General features: G+C 38.4%; 3 protein-coding genes across 3 annotated transcripts; all 3 read left to right on the forward strand.

Annotated features, from left to right (window-relative positions):
- The first annotated feature begins 302 nt into the window (after positions 1-302).
- Positions 303-5665, forward strand: gdf10b (growth differentiation factor 10b). Its single transcript, XM_082152026.1, has 3 exons — positions 303-696; positions 1820-2691; positions 4911-5665. Exons 1-3 carry the CDS (start codon positions 333-335, stop codon positions 5100-5102), a joined length of 1428 nt encoding a protein of 475 aa, XP_082008152.1. The 5' UTR covers positions 303-332; the 3' UTR covers positions 5103-5665.
- Positions 5666-5742: 77 nt separating this feature from the next.
- gdf2 (growth differentiation factor 2) lies at positions 5743-11569 on the forward strand. The gene is made up of 2 exons (XM_082152027.1): positions 5743-7271; positions 7357-11569. The coding sequence occupies exons 1-2, from the start codon at positions 6947-6949 to the stop codon at positions 8202-8204; spliced, it is 1173 nt and encodes a 390-aa protein (XP_082008153.1). The 5' UTR covers positions 5743-6946; the 3' UTR covers positions 8205-11569.
- On the forward strand, positions 11540-14533 carry irbpl (interphotoreceptor retinoid-binding protein like; the record flags this gene model as incomplete). Its single annotated transcript, XM_082152585.1, has 1 exon — positions 11540-14533. One exon carries the CDS (start codon positions 11540-11542, stop codon positions 14294-14296), a length of 2757 nt encoding a protein of 918 aa, XP_082008711.1. The 3' UTR covers positions 14297-14533.
- Positions 14534-14719: the final 186 nt, after the last annotated feature.

Raw genomic sequence — 14719 nt, forward strand, 5'->3', positions numbered from 1 at the left:
GTCACTACGAAATATAAGATAGGCTACGTTTTACGTTTTAAAGGTATAGCTACAATTTATCTTTAACTTATAACGCTTCATTTTAAAAATAAATAAATAAAAAGTCCCACACAAATTGCAAAAAGTGCAATACAGTGAGAGAGGATCGTGGTATGAAACAGTATGAGCTGCAGAGGTGTGTGTGTGTGTGCGTGCGTGCGTGTGTGTGTGTGTGTGTGTGTGTGTGTGTGTGTGTGTGTGTGAACTGCATCGCTTCAGAAAGATGCTTTAAGCTTCTCGTAGGCTGCACGTCATCATCTGTCATCATCGCTTCAGCAGTGAGAAACAAGTGTATGAGCGCGAGACATCATCATCATCATCCTCCACCGACTCTATCAGTCCTTCTCTCGCCGAGCTTTCCATCAGTCTTCCACTTTCGTCTAGTTTACTCGATTATAAAGGGATCAGTTGTGAATATGGCATCAATTTGTGCGGTGGTGGCTCACATTTTTCTCTGTCTAAACATCGTCAAAGTTTGCTTAGTAAACTCGTCGGAGCTGAACGGAGATATTCCTGCAACAGAACCGTCATTCCACAATCCTGCTCGAGACATGATGACTGTTAATATGTACAGAGTTTATGATAAATACAGCAAGAAGCATCATCATCACCATCGACAGAACGTCAATACAATCCGAAGCTTTAGAGGAGTCCAAGGTGAGTGAAACTAACTACTAAAAAACGATTTCAAATACAGCAATGCAAGTTTATAGTTCATATTTCATATCACGCTGTGTTTCAAATAAGCATATTGTATTTTTGAAAATATAATGTAGTTTATTAAATATCATTTAAAAAATCATGCAAGTTAAAATACACCCTTCCAAAATTCTATCTAGGTTGTATTTTAACTTTCATGATTTTTAATGATATTTAATAAACTACATTATATTTTCAAAAATACAATATGCTTATAAAAATACAAGACATTACATTTAAATAATTCATCAAATACAATATAATTTTGTTTTATGCATTCATTAAGTGTTTATGCTTTAGTTTAGGGTCCAGTTCTCACTATTAACTTGTTTATTAGCATGCATATTACTAGGATATTGGATGTTTATAAAGCACATATTAATGCGTTATTCTGCATGGCCTATATTCTACATCCCTTAATCACCCAATACCTAAATTTAACAACTGACTTAATAACTATTAATAAACCGTAATTAGGAGTTTATTGAGGCAAAAGTTGTAGTTAATAATTAATAGTGAGAATTAGACCCTAAACTAAAGTGTGACCACTGTTAATTATAGTATTTTATTTGTTGGAAACCCTTGAAGAAATACAAGGGGGGAAAAAGACCAATGATCCATCTTTTGAATATTCAGTATATAAAAAATCCACATGCACCTGGATTAAAATGAATTACTCTATATATGATACGCATATGTGAAATCATGCACAGATAGCATTTTTCCCATTATTTCAGTTTTTCAGAGCTGCTAAGTTTCCACTGGAGGTGTGCTATTAAAACACAGAGAGGGTATTAGTGGAAACAGAAAAAAAGAAAGAAAGAAACCTTGAGAGCGGCTCACTAAACACTACCATATGGCCAGAGACCGATTCAGGAGCCGTGTTTATCTTTTTATTAAACTACCTCGTAAACCATAGAATGTGGTCGGATGTTAAATCTAAAATGTGAAAAATGTGTTGTTTATGAGGATGTTGTCTGGAAACTTTACTGGTCAATCACATGCATGCATGAGCGTAAAACCCACGCTAAATCGTCAAGCAGCAATTAATGACGTGTGACGTTTTCACGCCTTATTTCAGAGCTCTCCCATCACAAAGTAGTTTTCCGCTTCAACCTGACCTCCATCCCCGATTCAGAGGCGATACTGACGTCAACTCTACACTTTCTTGACCAGCAAGTTCGTCAGCGTCCTTGGGCCTGCCGTCGTTCCCGCGGATCCGCATGCCGTCTCCAGAACCTTCAGTCACTCACCACAACACATCTCATCATTAAAGGAACATCGCCAAACGCTGCCATCCCCTCTCAGCTGTGCAACATCACACTGTCCACAAACAGAAAGGGGCTTTGGCAGATTACAGACGTGTCATCAGCCATCAAACAAGCCCATGTGACTGGCGAACTATCGATTACCGTTGAGTTTGACTTTGGTCACCACAGACGTCATGATCGTTTGTCTCCTCACAGTCTGCCGTTCATTCTTGTATACGCTGATGACGTTGCCATAACTGAACCAAACAGCATTGCTATGAGTTTACAGAGATACAGTCCGTCTCCTGTGGTTGAGGAGACCAGGACCAAAGCGCCCACAGCTTCTTTAAGCTCTAGAATCAGAAGGGAACTGGATCACTTGGAGAATAACTACCTTCCTGACGTCCAGTACAACGACCTGAAGAGCAGGGAGTTATGGGACAGCGGCTTTTTTGCGAAAAAGCCCAAACCGTTGTCAAAAGGCCAGGACTATCCCGAGGGATTGAGAGGGTCGCAGGAGCTCACCTTTGACGAGAAGACCATGAAAAAAGTGAGACGCAAGCAGTGGAGTGAACCGCGAGTGTGTGCGCGCCGTTACCTGAGGGTGGACTTCGCCGACATCGGTTGGAGCGAATGGATATTAGCGCCGAAAGCATTTGATGCCTACTATTGTGCAGGAACCTGTGGATTCCCTATTCCAAAGGTAAGGGAATACAAGTTTATGTTGTATATTTTAGTTTTGTTTATGATGACCGTCTGAATGTACACTGCCCGGCCTTAAAAAAAAGTCGCTGTTTGGATTTAAATAGGCCTATGATTGGATCATTATTACAGTTGGGGATGCACGATATCGGTATCGGACGATAAATGTTCATTTTTAATGTTATCGTTATCGGTCCAATAAAAAAATGTGGTCGATATATTAAATCCGATTAATAATGGATTATTTCCTTCAGCTGAGACACTTAAGATGTGCACTGTTCAACATGATGGTTTTGAATTGCTTGAAATATGATTGGAATCACTTCAAAAAAAGGAAAATATAGGCTAGTTAAGTGCAACACAAGTCTGACATAAAGGCTATATAAAATTATAATGAGAACATCATTATTATTGTATGCTTGGGACATGTATTTTAATGGTGAGACTTTTGTTTTTGTAATCAGGCTCTCAAAAACTATATAAAAATTTGGATTTAGATTTATCGGCCAATATATCGGTTATCGGCATTCAAATATTAAGAATTAACGGTTATCGTATCTGCCAATATGTTCATATCGGTGCTTCCCTGATTACAGTGATTATTATGTTTCTAGCATGTTATATGTTTGGCAACAGTTCTTCTAACCCTAAATTGATGGAGTGTGTAACTTTTCATTTCTTAAACACCCATGTAGGAAGAAACATCATGGCCATATTCCAGGATGACAATGTCAAGATTCATCAGGCTAAGACTGTGAAGGAATGGTTGGGAGGGACAATGAAGAATCATTTTCACACATGAATTGGCAATAAATGTTGTGATGTCATTTCCACCAATGTTTGCTCAAGATCTTGTTTTGTCAATGCAAGAGTCCAGCACTCTGTAAAGTCTCCTCCAGCACATCCCAAAGACTTTCAATGAGTTTAAGGTCTGGACTCAGAGGAGCCGATTCATGTGTGAAAATGATTCTTCATGCTCCTCACAACCATTCTTTCACAGTTTGAGCCTGATGAATCTTGACATTGTCATCCTGATATCTATCTATCTATAAATTACAGAAACGTCTGTCTGTCTGTGTGTCTGTCTGTGTGTGTGTCTGTTATTCGCATATCTCTCGAACCGTTAGTCCGATGGATTTCAAACTCGACAGGTGTCTTTCTACAGTGCAGTGCCAAGTTTGACATTGTTTGGATGAGAAATGCAAAAGATATCGTTAAAAATACCAGTAAAAGAAGCACTTAGAAGGTTGTGGTTTAAAAATAAACATTCTGATAATATACACTATTTACTTCTGAATATTATATTTTATTTACAGCCATCATTTGTAGTAACCTAGCATGCTCCCTGAATTCAATGCGTTCACAGTCTCTTTCACGGGCACCAAATCAACAATTACTAAAAACACACACGGGAACTGATTTTGCACGGGCATTTTGCACTAGTATGGACAATATGTGTCTTCCTACATGGGTGTTTAAGAAATGAAAAGCTACACACTCCATCAATTAGGGTTAGAGGAACTGTTGCCAAACATATAACATGCAAGAAACATAATAATCACAGCAATAATGATCCAATCATAGGCCTATTTAAATCCAAACAACAACTTTTTTTTGGCTGGGCAGTGTACATTATCTCATTACTGCACGGCAGCTCAACAAAATAAAATGAATATGTGGACATGAAAGATTCATTTGAATATTGAGCTGAAATCGTTTTATAATTTTACTAGTTTAATAAGCCCTATCTTACAGTTAAAAATAGTCCATTACAATGTGCAAAACAATTGGTCTAATTCTGACAAAAAAATACTTAAAGTCGGCATGAAATGAAGGTTGTGATATATCCGAATAGAAAAATGTGGACGGGGGAATTGATTGAATTTTGTCTGTGGGGAATTGATTGGATGGTTGTGGTTTGCTATTGGTGGATCTCATGTGAGTGACAGGTTGCCCCGTCCTCGTCATCAGAGAAGAGATACTGTAAGAAAGAGGGGAAGTTATTCTGATTCAACAAATAATGATGTGCACTGATAAGTCATTTATAATAAATACTGCAATATTCCCCCAAAAAAATGTATAATAATTGTCCATTTTGATGTCATGCTGACTTTAAAAATAAGGTGGGTGAATTGGACTAAGAAATGCATTTGGGCATTGTCACGTTAACCTTAATAAAAGACAGTAGTTTTTCTCCAACCTTTACTTCTCTTAATGCAGGTTGTTCATCCATCCAATCATGCGACCATCCAGAGTATAGTGAGAGCCGTGGGGATCGTGCCTGGCGTCCCAGAGCCGTGCTGCGTTCCCGACACGATGAGCTCTCTGGCTGTGCTGTTCCTCGACTCCAGCAGGAACATGCTAGTGAAGGTCTATCCCAGCATGTCTGTGGAGACCTGTGCCTGTCGGTAAGGAGAGCAAGGTCAATAATGGACATCTAGATAAACACAACCTGCAAAACAATGAACTCAGCTCAAGGGACTGCCGAAAATCAACTTTTTATCTCTGCAAATAAGACCACGACACCTCAAATAATATTGGATCTTTGCACACAAACATTGTATCCTCTTTCCACTCTCTTTTTTTTTTTATATGAATTGTATATAATCCTTAACATATAGTAAGCCAAACTGTTTTTGTTTTGAAACAAGTACATAACAAATTTAAAAGAACATGGCGATTTAAATGGATTTCAGTAAATAAATCCAGGGTAACACTTTATTTTAAGGTGATGTAGTTGCATTTTACAACATGTACTTACTATAGCAATGACAGTAAATTATGCATAATTAAAAGTAACTAACCCTAAACTAAACCGTAACTGTATAGTAAGTACATGTAGTTAATTAATCAGTACTTATTTGAGTAAGTACAATGTAACGACATCACCTTAAAATAAAGTGTAACCAAATCTGGTAACACTTTACATGAGGTCCAATTTTTTAACATTAGTTTTAATGTATAACTATGAGCAATATATTTTTACAGCATTTGTTAACCTTTGTTAATGTAAGTTAATAAAAAAAAATAAAAAAATGTAATTAATTAATGTTTTATTAAAAAAAAAAAACTATTAATAAATGTATTCTTTTACCATTGATTAAGAGATGCTGTAGAAGTACATTTTTAGTTCGAGTTAACTAATGTTAACAAATGAAACGTTATTGTAAAGTGTTGCCATAAATCATTATAAGCATTTGATTTGATTTGTAAGCTTGTTAGATAAAGTGTAACCTATAGCTATAGGATCTAAACACCTGGAATCTTGCATGAAAAGAAAACTGCAGATTATTTTTGGTCATTTGTGAGGAAACAGACGAAATGAAGAAAATGCAGCATAATGCTGCCATCTAGTGCTTTGTGATTTGGCATAATATTGTTTTTCCGCTACGAGGACGGACCCCATAAGTTAGAACAGATGGATTGATTAGCCATAGCTATAGAAAAGTCAATAGATTATGGATTTTAAAATAAAATAATAACATCTCAGAGGTTTTGTGAAACTTTATCAAAGGAGAGTTTTGTATTTTTATAGCAATTTCATGTCATTTATAATTATTTATTTTTTCAAAACTGTACTGTATTGACTTTTTATGCAAACATTTCTTAAACCAGATTCTTCAGTGCTCTTCTGGTATATAAACTGGTGTTTTTTGTTTTTTTTACTGAAATCCTGGAGGAATTTTTGTGAATAAAGACCTAATGAGTTGTATTAGGGACATAGATTGTTTGCAACAAAGGGGCAAAGGTCAACTCAGACCCATTAACTCTTACACGGCCAGATTCCAGCTGAATGAAAATTAATCCAAATGAAAATGAAAGGAATCTATAATGTTAATATTTATCATAGCTGAAGCTGATTAGTTGAAGCATCTTACATGTGCAGACACAAACACATTCAGAAGTGATGGAGTTGCTTCAGTAAAAATAGCCAGAAGTCTGACCCTGTAAATAAGAGTTTGTCAAAATCACTCTCATTAGTTTTCGAAGTCTGTTCCCGAAGTGTTTACAGAGCCCTCATTAACTACAAGCTTCCTTCAAGATAACAACGCTCAAACCACGACTTTGGTGTCAAAGATAAGAATAGCTATGCTACTATTTTGGTTTCCGGAGAGAGTGCTGCTTAGCGTGGGACGTGGGAGTGAACCTGAGGTTCACTTGAGGAACCCCGATTTCAAAGGATCTTCCACAAACCAAAGTCAGATGTAAAACTTGCCGCGGACGGTCACCTATCCGCTTTGGGAACCAAACGAAAGATGCGGGGTTTACGATATCTGCTTCTTCTGATGTCCATCAATTTTGCTACTTCAGTTGGACTTTGCGAGGGGAAATCTTTAGGGAGTCTTGAAGACACAATGTTCATTCAGGGAGAAGAGCAAAACCTTGAGGAAGAAGATGTCTTCAAGAGCTTTTTGGGCTTCAGGAAGGAAGACTTTTTGAGGAAGCTGAATTTATCAGGCGTGCCGCAAGAACACAGAAAGGTTCAACCTCCTCAGTTCATGATGGATCTCTATAATAAATATGCGTCTGATAAGACTTCCATCCCTCGGTCGGATGTCATCCGAAGCTTCACCATTCAGGGTAAGCATCTCTAAGGTAGATGCAATTCTGATGATTTGTATATGAGTGCAAAGGTGTATTAATCTCTATTTTCTGTTGTTTACAGATGTTATTTATTCCATCAGACATGGCAACAAAACTCAACACAGGCTCCTATTCAACGTTTCCATCCCAAATCATGAAGAGATCACAGCAGTCCAGCTAAGGCTGTTCACTCTCTGGGAAAGAAGTAAAAGCACCTGCGCTGACCAATTCACATCCATTCACGTTTATGGCGTAGAATACAAGCAGGATACAAACATTTTACAGCTTCTGGATGGGAGAGACGTCACTGAGGCCAGAAACACATGGGAGGCTTTCGACGTGACCAGCGCCGTCAGGATTTGGCAGGATTCTGGATGCGGGGCGGGTGAACTCCAGGTGGAAATCCAACAAAATTGTCAATCTCTTGACATAAGCGTGGGTTTAGAGGACAACGGCTCGGCAGTCTTAATAGTTTTTTCGGATGATCTCGGGAACAGAAAGGGAGAGTCGATGAATGAGGTCGAAGAGATGCTTCTTCATGAGAAGGAGCCAATATTTGTGGAAAATCATGTTCCTGTGGACAAGCACCCCAGGAAGAAGAGGACAGCGAAGAAAAATTACTGTCGGAGAACTTCGCTGAAGGTGAACTTCAAAGACATCGGATGGGATAAATGGATCGTGGCTCCACCTGAATATGAGGCTTATGAGTGCAAAGGGGTGTGTGACTACCCCCTGACAGATGACGTAAGCCCCTCCAAACATGCAATTATCCAAACACTGGTTAACATGAGCAATCCTAAAAAGGCAAACAAGGCATGTTGCGTTCCGACCAAGCTGGACCCAATCGCCATCATGTACCAGGAAAGGGGCGTCCTCACGGTCCGAAACCTGTACGAGGAGATGAAAGTAGCAAAGTGTGGATGTAGGTAGTGTTTGGCTGCTTTCCCATTCATCTGGAAAATGACAGCATTCGTTTTGTCATTCCCATTTGTCACAGCGCTGCCATTTTGGGCACCCCAAAGAACCTTGCAATGAACCGTTCTTAAAAGTGAAGAACATTTTAATAATCAGAAGAACCTTTTTTATATAAAGAACCTGTTAAAGGTTCTTCATGGAACCATACATGTCAATAAAGAACCTTTTTTAAGAGTGTAGCATAATTAAAAATTACTTTTAATATAAAAGAGATTCTTGAGGTTAAAGTCAGCTTCCATTATAAAGTCAGTATAATGCCACATATATTTGCAAAAGAATAAAGTAGCCTATTGCAAAATAAAAGTATTGAGCAAAAAAAAATAGTTGTTTTGCAAACAAAAATGAAGAATTGCTAAAGAAAAATAAAGTATTGAGAGAGAAAAAATAAGTTTTGCAAACACCAGTTGTGCAAAAATAAAGATATAATTAATTGCAAAAACCAATGACAGCTGTAAAAGAAGCTCATAGTTCCCCTGTAGTCAATTATCGTACCCTTAAAACTCAAAATGACGTATTTAAAAGTTTTTTCCTTGAAACACATTTCTTCATGCCTTAAAATAGCTTGAGTGTAACTCGACACTCTTGCCTCATATAGTATATGTGGTTCTATGAATATGCAAATGAGTCTCAGCTCAGAGATCCACTCATTGACGATCACACGTTGATCTGATTGGTTACAAGGTAGTTTGTGGTCAGAAACACCAGCGATTTCAAATCACATTTTATGTTGACTTATGAATTTGCACATGGTTTGTCTTAAAGCATATTAAAAACACCACATTATTTTTACACTTTATTTCTCACAATTCTTTATTTTTGTTTGCAAAACTTGTTTTTTTTTCTCAATACTTTATTTTCTTTTGCAATTCTTTATTTTTGAATGCAATACAACTTTTTTTCTGTCAATACTTTATTTCTTTTGCAATTCTTTTTTTTTTTTTTTTTTGCTCAATACTTTAATTTTCTTTTGCAAAACTTTATTCTCTTTTGCAATGCTTTATTCTTTTGCAAACAACTGTGGCATTATATTGACTCCATAATTCTGTTTTCATTTCACTTATGCCGACAAGCTGAGGACATACCCAGGGGCGTTTCTAGGATTTGGCAGCATAGACCAAAACATCAGGGGCGATATTCCCCCTTAGAGATTTTTGTTTTACATTTTAATACAGCAACACACTCTACACAAGTATGCAAAAACAGATGTCAATGCTTGCCCAGTGCACTGCAGGCATGCTGTCCAGCTGTACATACTAGTAAGAAACCTCAAGGTGGCGATAGAGTAACACCCCCAAATGATGTATAAAGCTGTAAACATGTTTGTAAGATCTACCCTGCTCAAAACAGTAAGAGTAATAGTGCACTGACAGTGCTCTCAGTGTGACGTGTACTTGCATGTACTTCGTGTTTGTTTCAGGTCTACATCTGCAAAGTTTCAAAGCATTTTAAACCTAAATCTAGTTCTTTAGGAATTAATTAAAAAATATATATATATATATGGATGGGGCATAATGAGAATTTAGCTAGGGCCAATGCCCCTGTGGTCCCGCTTGGCTTCAAGATTGGCCTATACTGGGTTGTTCCAGACAAAAATAATCAGGGAAATCCTCATATACAATAAACAAAACTTACGCAATACCTCCCACTAGAGTTCCAGAAGGAAACATTCAGGGCTTGAGCACTATTGACGCTCGTGGATATAACTTACAATTGTATTCTTTCTTCCAGTTGTACAACCGGCTCTCTAATTATTTTTCTTCTTTTTTTCATTAATTTTATTATTTTTCTCCCCCCACAAAAAAAGATTTGTATATAATCCATTGTATGTCCAGCATATAAATTTACATACAAAATATTTTGTTTTACAATGATGTAATTTGATTTACATGTTATCAATAAAGTCCAAAAATGATTTGACTGCAAGAAATCATGCATCAAAGTAATTCCAGTTTGGGCTTTCATAATACATTTTTAGCAAGCCAAGCTCAGTGTGGTGTGTGTGGTGAGTGCTTGCTTTCTGCTGCTGGTGGAGCTTTTCAGTCAGGTAAGCAATTGTTGGTTAGAACTGGTACACTGTTTTGTAATAGCTTAAAATTCATTAGATCTTAACATATACTGTAGTTGCATGATCATCAAATGATAAACAACATAATGGAATTTATAAAGGCACAAACTTCATAGGATTTGCATGGTTCTGGTAAATTTCAGACATAGTGAGGAGGACGTGTTTGTGGAATTATATATTTTATTTTATTTGTAAAAAGGTCAGCGTAGCAATACTTTTCAGGGTTTCATGCGAACCTGTTTCTATCTCCAGCTGAGAAACATTTTCTCCCATCAGATACATTGGACAAAACTCCAGTCATCTTAAAATGAGATTCCCAATCTCTGATTGGCCACATGGAATCATCAGATAGAATTGCATAAGACTCTGAGCATTAAAAGATAAAGCAAGATTAGCAGTGCAGCACCAATTAGTGTTGAGTGAATGTGGGGTTACATAATTTCATCCTGTAAAAGTGGCAAGGGCCTCTAAATTCACAATAATGCTCTGATATTTAGACAAATAATAGAAAAGAATGAAGCGGTGAAATCTATAAGAAGATTAAAAAAAAAAAACTATTCGGTATGTGAATAACTTACAGTTGTTGCCAAAGAGTTAATAAATGAGCCTCTTTCAGAAAAAGAGTAATGCTCTGATGTTATACAATCAAAGCCATTGTCTAAATTGCCTGGTGAGAAATATATGTTATGGTTTGTGGTGTTGCATATACAAATGCATTTCTATCTTGGTGTTTATTTAACAGTCACCTGTTCAGCAGTGTAATCACATCATTAGCCTGACCCAGACGTCACCTTTGAAAGCTTGACCTTATTTTCCTCCTGACGACAGGGCTGACTGGACTATAATCCAAAAGCAAATGTGTAAAGAGACACATTTACTGGAAAATAATTCCCAAAATTTCACTCAAATATTTTTAATGTTCTAATGCTTAAAATGTTTCCAGGACCCCTGTCATGGTCAAAAACATTGATATTAATTAACATTGAGATGATTGCACTTTATTTTATATTACATGCACTTATGTGTACTTTTTTCCATATTTATTGATTTTGATCTGTCAATGTCTTGCTGATGCACTGCAGATAATGCGATTAAAGGTTTATTCAGAGCAAAAGCCTCTTATGTGGTTGCTGTTGTCAAAAACCTGTTCTATCTACCAAAGGACCACCAAATGAATGGACGAAAACCTCTGGCTTAGACAAAATTCAACAACCAACGGCAAAAGATGGCCGGGACTGTAAGAGTTTTTGCCCTGATCATAGTCGCTTGTCAGGTTCTGTTCGTCGGCGCATCATTTCAGTCTGCGCTTGTCTTGGATATGGCTAAAATTCTGCTTGACAACTATTGCTTCCCAGAGAATCTAGTCGGTATGCAGGAGGCAATCCAACAAGCCATAAGCAGCGGAGAGATCCTACACATCTCCGATCGGAAAACACTGGCATCAGTCCTGACTGCGGGCGTTCAGGGTGCACTCAATGATCCCAGACTGAGTGTGTCTTACGAGCCTAATTATACTCCGATCACGCCACATGCACTTCAGTCGCTGCCTACTGAACAGCTGATACGGCTAATCAGGAACACGGTTAAACTGGAGGTGATGGATAACAATGTTGGCTACCTGAGGATTGACCGTATTATAGGTCAGGAGACTGTGTCAAAACTGGGACGCCTCCTTCACGACAACATCTGGAAGAAGGTTGCGCATACGTCAGCGATGATCTTTGATCTCCGTTTCAGCACAGCGGGAGAGCTATCCGGTGTGCCATACATCGTTTCCTATTTTTCCGACTCTGAACCACTTTTGCACATCGACACAATCTATGAGCGACCCACTAACACTACGAAGGAGCTGTGGACGATGCCGACCCTCCTGGGGGAACGATATGGGAAAAGAAAAGAAGTGATCGTTTTAATCAGCAAGCGCACCATTGGCGCGGCTGAAGCGGTTGCCTACATCTTAAAACATCTCAAAAGAGCTGTCATTGTTGGAGAAAGGTCGGCTGGAGGCTCTGTTAAGGTTGAAAAGTTAAGCGTTGGGGACTCTGGGTTTTATATCACGGTCCCGGTTGCTAGATCTGTGAATCCTGTAACAGGACAGAGCTGGGAAGTGAACGGGGTTTCGCCATCCGTCACAGTCAACCCGAAGGAAGGAGTTGCCAAAGCCAAGTCCCTCATTGCCGTCAGGAAAGCACTACCGAAAACAGTTAAAAGAGTGTCAGACATCATTAAACGATTTTATTCGTTTAAAGATAAAATCCCTGCTTTGCTAAATCAGCTCGCTAAAACAGACTTTTTCACAGTGGTTTCTGAGGAGGACTTGGCGGCGAAACTTAATTATGAGCTGCAGTCGGTCTTTGAAGACCCTCGTTTAAATATCAAGACAATGCAAGAATTGTCTGACAATGGCCTGGATGCAACACCAGAAGACCATTCATCTTTTGATAATCCTATTGATCCGTTATTCAAGTTGGAAATTCTCTCAGGAAACAATGGATATCTGCGTTTTGACAGGTTCCCAACAGCCACCATTTTGATAGGACTAGAGGATCAAATCAAAGAGAAGGTTTGGCAACCTGTCAAAGACACGGAGAACTTGATTATCGATCTGCGATATAACACCGGCGGATCCACGGAGGCCTTGCCAATTCTGCTTTCCTACATGTTCGACATCTCATCAAACACTCACCTCTTTTCAATCTACGACAGCATCCGAAACCTGACTACTGATTTCCACACTCTCCGTAACATCAGCGGACCGTCCTATGGTTCCAGAAAGGGTATTTATATTTTGACAAGCTATTACACAGCAGAAGCTGGAGAAGAGTTCGCTTACCTGATGCAGTCCCTGCACCGAGGCACTGTTATTGGGGAAATCACCTCTGGAACACTCCTTCACTCCAAGACTTTTCAAGTTGAAGAAACAAGCCTTGCCATTACTGTCCCCGTAATAAATTTCATTGATATAAATGGGGAATGTTGGCTTGGAGGCGGTGTAGTTCCCGATGCCATCGTACTTGCTGAAGATGCAGTTGAGCGAGCTCATGAAATCATTGCGTTTCACAAGGATATTCAGGCTTTGGTGCAAGAAGTTGCAGATCTCTTGGAAAAATATTACACTGTACCTGAGGTTGAAGCTAAAGTGAGTAGACTGTTACAGTCCAAACTAACCGAGGGACTGTACCGGTCAGTTGTTGACTATGAATCTCTTGCATCTCAACTCACTGCAGATCTCCAAGAGACCTCGGGTGACCACAGACTGCACATTTTCTACTGTGAAATTGAACCGGAATCCTTTCATGACATCCCCAATATCCCTTCCCTTGAAGAGGTAGGGTTCATCATTGATGCCCTATTCAAAGTAGAGGTAATGTCTGGAAATATTGGCTATTTGAGATTCGACATGATGGAAGACATAAAGGTTGTGCGAGCAATTGGTCCCCAGCTCATCAAAGCTGTATGGAGCAAGCTGGTGAACACAGACACGCTCATAATTGACATGAGGTATAACACGGGTGGCTATTCCACAGCGATTCCACTAATTTGCACTTATTTTTTTGATGCACGACCCTTGAAACACCTTTACACTGTTTTTGATCGCTCCACAACAACTGCGACAAAGGTTATGACCCTTCCAGAAGTGCTAGGACAGAGGTACGGCTCTCAGAAAGACATTTATATCCTGACAAGTCACATAACTGGATCAGCCGCTGAGGCATTCGCTAGAACAATGAAAGACCTGAAAAGGGCCACTGTAATTGGAGAGCCCACTATCGGAGGCGCCCTCTCAAGTGGAACATACCAAATTGGGAATAGCCTCCTATATGCTTCCATTCCCAACCAGGCGATTTTGAGTGCAGTTACTGGAAAAGCATGGAGTGTGTCAGGGGTTGAACCACATATAGCAGTTCAAGCAAATGATGCACTTAATGTTGCCCTGAAAATAATTGGCAAAAAACAACAAAAGAAAAATTCAGGGAAATAGAACTAGGGGCTTCATTATTCTTTTTTTTCTTCTTCTTTTTTATGTTATAGTAAAACTGTCGAAACATTGTCGAAAGGATTTAAACTTTAAGTTATTTTAATGTTTTATGTGTATGTAATAGAAATTAATTTACCTTTTTTAAAGCTATTTCTGACATATTTCTGAAATTGTTTAGCATAACTTTCACCAGAATGCTCTTTTGATGGTGTGCTTATGTATACTCATACTAATGTAAAAAATGGACATGCTATAGAATAAAATAAAAAAGAGGACATCAGTAAATGTTTCTTTTGTATACCTTTTAGCCACTGAAATTACAACAAAATGTTATTTGATACACATGAATTTAATTTCCTTACTACAATACTGTATTTAAGAAACACTCTTACAAAGGTAAATATAAATAAATACCATTAATTTAAC

Source organism: Leuciscus leuciscus, assembly GCF_965113295.1.
Source record: "Leuciscus leuciscus genome assembly, chromosome: 21".
NCBI classification, from domain to species: Eukaryota; Metazoa; Chordata; class Actinopteri; order Cypriniformes; family Leuciscidae; genus Leuciscus; species Leuciscus leuciscus.